This window comes from Delphinus delphis, chromosome X, assembly GCF_949987515.2.
Source record: "Delphinus delphis chromosome X, mDelDel1.2, whole genome shotgun sequence".
Lineage (NCBI taxonomy): Eukaryota > Metazoa > Chordata > Mammalia > Artiodactyla > Delphinidae > Delphinus > Delphinus delphis.
Window position 1 is genome coordinate 85,304,471 of NC_082704.1, and position 7,826 is coordinate 85,312,296.

Here is a 7,826-nt window from a genome sequence, read left to right on the forward strand (position 1 = left end):
TTCTATTCTGGGTCTGGGCTGGGGCTCAGCCCTTGGACCTCCTTGCTAGGCGATGAAATCCCAACTGCAGAAAGTCCTGGTGCTGAAAAATCACTTCCGAAGGTGGGCAGGGGTAAGTGCAACCCACGGATGGGGCTGGGACAGGGAGAGGGAACTCCTGTAGTCTGTCCTCCCCATGGCCCCGCAGCGCCGAGCATGGGGCAGGTGGGGGCAGGCAGAGGCAGGCAGGAGGCCCTGGCAGTCGTTCCTCAACAGGAGGGCAGCAGTGGGTGGGTGGGGTACGCATATTTAGGCCCCCATGGTCAGTCTGGCCTCAGACTTCAAAGGGCTAGAAGAGGTATTTGCGGCAGGATTCAGTCCCACACTTGCATTCAATACGGACCCGCTTCTTGGGGGAGCCGGGGAGCCCGGCCAGGCCAAAGTTGGAGTCCATGCGGGTGCTCTCCATGTCCACGGGGTCCACTGTGGAGTCATAGCCGGGGGTGGGGGGGGTACTTGTTAGATAGAAGGCCTAGATGAAGTTGTCCCACTGCCCTTTTTACCACGGGACCCAGGGATCTTAGGGGATGGGAGCAGGTCTGAGGTCTGGGTCAGGAAGGGGTCATGGGGTTGGTGGTTTCAGGCAAGGGCCAGGGCTTAGCACTAGATGGGTGTTCAGGTATTAGGAAGATGGCCAGGGATTGGGGGTTCTTGGAGGAGGGGTGTCAGGGAGCTGTCAGGGGCAACCAAGAGGGTTGTGTCAGGCAGGGGTCAGGAATGGAGGGTCACCTGGGCATCCAGAGGGGCATCTGAACTCTCCTGCCAAAGATCCCCCCTCGAGTGTCTCAGAGGTGGCTAGTTGGTCAAGAAGGGGACTGGTTGGAGGCCACAAGGGTGTCCAGAGGCTTAGAATGAGGAAGGCCAAAGGGGGTTAGGAGTGGGGAGGGTTGGGGGACTGGGGAAATTCAGACAAGATTGGAGTCAGGAGGAGTGTCATAACTGTTGAGCCAAACATCCTCCCCCGGGAGCCCTGGGAGAAGGTGGCATGAGTGTATCAGAATTGGGGTCCAGTGGCTGGGAATTAAGGGACCCCCAAAGGGTAGGCAGGGGTCCAGGAGTCCAGATATGAGACTGGGAGTAAGAACATCTTAAAGTTCCTTGGGGAAGGGTCCTTGTGCCCCACGTCATCGTGTGTCCCTGCCCGCGGTCCCCTGCCACCCCCACCTTGCATGTTGTAATCGAAGGTAAGCTCCTCGCCTGCCCGGATGGTTCTTGTGGCAAAGAAAGCAATGCGGGGCAGCCGCTCATCAAGGTTGTCTATGAAGACGTTGTACACCTGGAGGTTGGGGTCACACTGGGCAAAAAAGAACAGTGGGAGGGTGAGGAGGGGCCCAGCCTGCTCCTCCCGACCCCCCGCCCGCCTTCGGGGTACCCACACTGTGGTTGACAAAATGGGAGATGTTGCCGTAATAGGCGGCGTCCACGGTGTACACATCCTCCACGTAGTCCAGGTCGAAGAGGTAGGTGGCGCCCTGGCGGTCGTAGATCTGGCCCCGCCGCTCTGCCTCCTCTGAGGTAATGATCTGAGGAGAAGGCCACAGGGGAGGGGAGGTTGGCCAAGAAGGTTCAGGAAAGCCAGCACAGCTCCCGACCCCCTAGCATGGCCCCCCTGGAGGAGAACAAGGGAGCAAGGAGGCACCCGCACCCTGCAGCTGGCTCAGCGGGGCTGGGCGGTGTGGACACATGCGAGGCAGTGACGCACAGGGTGTGTCAGCCCTTCTCAGCCCTCTGGAGGGCACTGGGAGTCTCAACGGTAGGCGGAGGGCGGCCACAAGGTCCAGGAGTGACAGACAGAGGTCCCCATAGTGAGATACCCATAGTAGGACATGGTGAGGGGACCCAGATCAAGGGTGAGAAAGAAGAAGACCCAGTACTCAACAGAGAGGGGTGGGGAGAGTGGGGGTGAGAGAGGCTGACTGATCCAGGGCGAGAGAGCCTGAGGCGCTGCAGGATCCAGCACTAGAGAACCGAGCCAGTGCAGGGCGGTGCAGACAGCAAAAGGAACATGGAGAGTAAGCTGAAGAGAGAGGCCTGGGAAAAGGGAGACTGAGTGAATGAGAAGGGGACTCAGAAGAGAGAGCTAGAGGCAGAGAGTTAGAAACAGACAGAATCTTAATGCAAAAGATCCAGGTCCAGAAAAAAGGCCCAAGACCCCAAGGAGTCTGAGATCACAAAAAAGAGACCAAGGCCAAAAACTCAGAGATGGAAGAGGAAAGAAAGGGGACCAGAGCACAGAGTAGAGCACCTCGCTCAGCCCTGACACCGCACACTGCCAACAACTGGTATTTAAGACAGCAGTAGGCATTTCCTCCTCCCCAGATGGGTCCCCATCTGTCCTAGTAACTGGACCATTAACCTAGCCCTGCCTGTCCTTGCCTCCCAAATGCTGGTGACGGATTCCTCACCCCAGCCCCTGCCACACTCCATCCCTCCTCTCCATCCCTCATGTCCCCTCTTCTGGGCACATGCCTCTGGGTGAGGTCCCGCGGTAGCCAAGATTGCCCCCTCCTCAGCCTGGGTGCCCCTAGACCAGGGCCGGCCTCGTTCTCCACTCCCGGGTTTCTGCCCGGCCCTCAGACACAAGTGCCAGCACAGTACACAGCAGACACACAGCAGATGCCCATTATTTGTATCCTGCTTTCTAGCTCGGAGACCTGACCTCTGTCCAGCAGTGGTTCTATAGGCAACTCAGGCACTCTCTTCTCGCCACACCCCTTATTCCTTCCTTCTCCCTTCATCAGAGACCCACTGCCCACCACCACCCTCCTGCCACACTGGGCATAAGCCCAAGACCCACCCGGGCCTCCTTCCTTGCTCATCCTCAAGCCAGCCAGTGACCTTGCTCTTCCTACTTCTGGTCTTGACCAGCCTCCGTTTTCTCTAGCCTCCTCCCTGCCTCCTCCACCATCACCTCCAGCCTCTGTTCCGTGCTGAATGCCAATCAACAACCCCCTTAGAAGACCAAGGCCTATCCCTCAGGCCGCACTGCTCACTGCCCCATACTCCAGCTCCATTCCGTGAGGAAACTGGCTCCCCCATACCCTCAATTTTTGTTTGTTCATTCATTCATTCAGTGGATTTTCATGAGGCCTACCCTGTGCCTGGTCCCAGTACTCAGGGGTTACAGTTGGGTGGGGGAGACACAGGAACCAGGCTTTGTCCTGGCCCTCAGGGGTCAATTTGGTGGGGAAGTCACAGGGACCAGGTCCAGTCTGGCCCTTGTGGGTCACAATCTGGTAACATAGATGGACTCAGACACCCACAGTGCTTAGAGTTTAAGGGGCAGTGGAAAAAAGATACACCATCAAAGCAAACTGCAGATCACACAAGGGCTTTGACCAGATTGAAAAGTGGGGACTCTCCTGAGGGACAAAACAGGAGCCACAGAAGCATTTTGAGGAAGAGTATATCAAGGTCAGTTTCCCTCCACCTCCCACATACTCTTCCTTGTGACATCAGCTCCCAAAGATGTCACTTCTCTGTGCAGCCTTCCTGAAGCTCCCAATCCCCACCCACCGCTGCCTTCAGAAGCCTGGGATCAAAGGACAGCCTCTCCTGGGCTCATGAGCATACTGGGTGGTGTCTGGGCCAGCTTTTCCCTTTGGGCCCCTCCCCAACCAGAGGGAATGCCCACCTCCTCCTCAGTCTCCATCTTCCTGCCTGTTCTGCCCCTACCTGCTCCCCCAGTCTCCCCAGGAGTGAGTCACACTGCAAACCCTGCAGGGCACAAACGGTTCCTTCTCTCTGTCTTCTTTTCATTCCCACTCTGTAAGGGGTGGTCCACCCTGAAAACCTGAGAACAAATCAGTCCATTTCCCTGCTCCCCAGCAATTCTCTGGAGTGACTGGGGAAGACAGATGGGCTAGAAGCTGGCAGCCGGGAAAGGGTTTTGATGGGAATGGGAACCAGAAGACTCAGAGTCCAGTTGCTGCTCTGCCCCGTCCCAGATATGGGATCCTGAATGTTCTCTCCCTGCCCCTGTTTCCTCAGCCAACCCCGCTCCCCCAAATCCAAAAAACAACACTCCACCAGGTTTGGCAGCACACCAGTTTTAGACATTTGGGCCTTTTTTACCCACTTTACTAGCTTGGTGACTGAGCACTTTACTATACCTCTCTGGGCCTCAGTTTTCTCATCTGTCGAATGGAGATGACAGTGACAATCATCCCAACCTGATAGGGGCTGTTGTCAAAATCCAACAAGATCAGAGATGTGAGAGGGATTTCTGTTTGTTTTTGTGTTAGGAGTGGTTATGAGTACCGTAGCTTGTCAAAATCTAACAGGCTCCCTGATTTTGTGCGCCCTTTCCCGAGAAAGGAAAAACTGCTGCTAATTAAATGATGATATGCCATCATTTAATTAAACTAAAGCGAGACTCACTTTCATTTCAGAGTTGTTAAAATATGAAGAAAGTGCATGTTTCAGAATTGATAACACAGGCTATGTTCTCTGCTGGGTGAGGGTGGAGATGTTCTGACAGAACGTGGAAGGGCAGCTCACGTGGAAGGACTGTCAGTGCAGAGGTGGAGAGTGAACGGAGGTCCAGATTGGAGGAGGACAGTGTGGTGAACGGGTCGGGGATATGCCCTTGATAACACCCGGTAGGACAGCACCGCAGGGTCCCCAGAAACCGCCATGTTTACAGCGTGGAGGAGTAAGGACACTAAGGAAGAATGGTGGGAAAAGTATTGGGCCCAGGGGACCTTGGGATGCCAGTGAGATGAAGACTCTTCCTCCTCCTTGCCTGTCAGGATTCTCCTGTGCTGTTGACAGCTCCTCCAAAGACTGTCAGTGCAGTGAAGCTAGGGATACCCACTGCTCTGGACTTCCTCTAGGACTGTTGACTCCTGTGGGTGTGGACACCTCATCCCCTGCACTGCTAACATAGCTCTGGGGTGTGACATCTCTTCCACACTGTCACTGTCCCTCTAAGGTCTGGACATCTCCACCAGAGTGTCAGGGCGCTGAGGGTGTGGACACTTCCTCCAGGCTGTCAGAGTCTCTTAGGTGTAGACCTGAGCTCCTTCAGACTGTCATTATCCCTCTGGAGTGAGGACACTTCACTTTCCTGAGTGTCAGGGCAGTGTGGGTGTGGACACTTCCTAAGTCAGACCGCCAGGGTCCTCTGGAGAGCCTGCTCTCTTCCTCAGGTCGTTCTGGGACATGGACACCTCTTCCTACAGATTGTCAGGACCCCCCCTTCTCTAGACTGTCAGGAACCCTCTGGGCTGTGGTCACCTCCTTCTTCCTCTAGACTGTCAGGTCCTTCAACATGTGGACATTTCCTCCACCCAACCACTGGGATTATCTGGGGTGTGGACATCTCCTTGTCCAGACTGTCAGGGTCCTCTGCAGTGTGGACTGCTCTGCTTCTAGACGGTCTCTGCCCCGCTCCCAGCTCCGGGGGCTATGACCCTCTCTACTTTACAGTTCCTCAGAGCAGGAGCCTCTCCTCTTCATCAGTGTTATCACTACAGTGTAGACATCCTCAGGTGTGCGTCCCTTAGGCCAATTCTGTCACTTCCCAGCCATGTCATACCCCTAAGAGACCCACAGAAATACGGAGGTGTTTGGGGTTGTCATCGTGACAAGGCACACTCATGGATTTAAATGGTCAAGGTCCAGGGATGTTAAATGTTCCCCAATGCATGAGACGGTCCTACGTAACAAAGAACTGCCCCACTCCAAATGCCCACCACGTCCCATCTTAGAAGATGACACTTGCTGTTGCAGATACTTGCTAGTTATTCACCCAAATCCCTTTTTGTTTTCCACTTGGGCATATGGCTGAATCACACTTCACAGCTGCTTTGCACTGAGGTAAGGCCAGTGACTCGGTTCCAGCCAGTAGGTGCGGGCAGACATGATATGCACCGCGTCCAGGCCTGGCCTCTCAGAAATCTCCCCTTCTGCAACCCCCAGCCTACTTGCCAGGCAATGCTGAGGATCAGAGGCGACTCTAAGGCATGGCACAGGCACAAGAGGGAAAGAACCTAGGTGGCCACGCCGTCGTGTGGAAGGATACGACCCAAATGCCCACACTGGTAGAGCAAACGGACTTATAGCATGCAAAGCCATTAAGATGTGGGGCTCGTCTGGTCCAGCGGCTAGCCTGCTGGACACAGCCCGCCTTTCCCCAGTGTCCTGCGCGGCTAAAAGAGGAGGTAGCCAACCTCCCCAAGGCATGTCTATGTCCTACTCCAGACTGTGTTCCTTTTGTGCAGATAAGTAAAAGGTGCTCCTTCTGGGTAGACACAGCTTGGTGATAAGCTGGACCCTCATGAAATGAGAAGAGGAAGTGCCTTTTCAGGTGACGCAATCCTGTGCAGACCACACGGCCTGTTAAAAGGAACGCTGCCTGGATTTCAGTTCCCGCTTTCCTCTTTGCTAGGTACCCTTATGAAGTCAACCCAGTCTGGAGGTATTTCAACGTGCCTTTACCAGCTTGGAATACTCGCCCCTGCCAGGATGTCCCTCTCACACTCAGGTTAACCCCCTCAACACCTTTCCCACAGGGAAAGCAGGGAAGCTGCAGGCACACAGTGGGGAGAGCTGGGCGCGCACGGTGGGAACACACGTGGGGAGAGCTGCGCACAGCCCCGTCTCCCTACCTCTCCCACGTACTCCATGACGAAGCTGTTCTTGCGGATCTTCTCCAGCGTGCGGACACCCCAGCCACGTCCATCATCCGTGCGGAAGATGCAAAGGTCATAGCGGATGCCCTTCTGTACCACGCGGTTGGGGCAGTCATAGCCACAGCGGCAGCGGGAGTTGCACTCGTAGATGGGCAGCCCGGCTCGCAGGCGCACCTGGCCCTGGTCATTGTAGGCAAACTTGTGCAGCGACGCCCCAGGGCAACAGCCTCCAGCAGGTGCCCACAAACAGTCTTGGCACTCGCAGCCCACAGCCACCTGGTTGAGGGTGATGCCCTCACCGACACGGTACTCGTTGATGTACACGAAGGCCCGTGGGGGGCCATCCAGGTCCACCTCGTTCTCCACGGTGATGCGTCCCAGGTGGCTGCGCTTGGCGTTGAGCTCCTGCTCCCAGCGCCGGAGCGCCCGCCTCTGCTTGGCCTTCTGCACCAGGTAGTTGGCCAGGCTTGGGTCCAGGTGCCGGGGTGGCTTTGACCGGTGGTGCCGCCGGAGCAGCTCCCTTTCCAAGTCCTTGTGAAACTGCTTGAGAATGCGCACACACTTGAGATTCTGCCGTGGCTCCCAGGTGCTCTCTGAGTCTGGGTACCCACGCCATTTTACCAGGTAATACTCCTGTTCCTGGGAGGTGGGATGGGGAGGGATGAGGTCACTGTAAGTGATAGACGAGACCCTTGGGCCAGCCCTCATGGGACTTCCATCCCAACGCCTGTGGACAACACCCAAACTGTTCCCCCCGTTTCCTGGAATGACTCTGTGCAGTGGTTAAAAAGCATGGGCTCTAGAGTGAGGCTCACTGGGTTCAAATCCCTCACTCCCGCTTACTATCTGTCTAAATCCCAACTTTTAATTTAATCTCCCAAACATATTCCCTCCTGCTAGCTGTTCAGTCCAGCTCTCCAAGTCATCCTTGACTCCTTTTTCTCACACTCCCCACATCCACTCTCAGGAGATCCTGTCAGCCCTGCCTTCAAGCTACATCCAGAATCCTACACTTCACACCTCTGTCACCGTCACCACCGTCATTGCTCACCTGGAGTGCAGCAGCCTCCTCACCTGTCCCCCTGCTTCCACCCTTGCCCCTACAGTCTGTTCTCCACACAGCAGCCAGAGGGATCTTTTCTTGCTGAGCGG

General features: G+C 55.8%; 1 protein-coding gene across 1 annotated transcript; it reads right to left on the reverse strand.

Annotated features, from left to right (window-relative positions):
• Positions 1 to 207: 207 nt before the first annotated feature.
• On the reverse strand, positions 208 to 7,405 carry SUV39H1 (SUV39H1 histone lysine methyltransferase). Its single transcript, XM_060002709.2, has 4 exons — positions 6,651 to 7,405; positions 1,416 to 1,562; positions 1,204 to 1,333; positions 208 to 462 (listed from the first exon to the last, which is right to left on the reverse strand). The coding sequence occupies exons 1-4, from the start codon at positions 7,380 to 7,382 to the stop codon at positions 329 to 331; spliced, it is 1,143 nt and encodes a 380-aa protein (XP_059858692.1). The 5' UTR covers positions 7,383 to 7,405; the 3' UTR covers positions 208 to 328.
• Between the last annotated feature and the right edge of the window lie 421 nt (positions 7,406 to 7,826).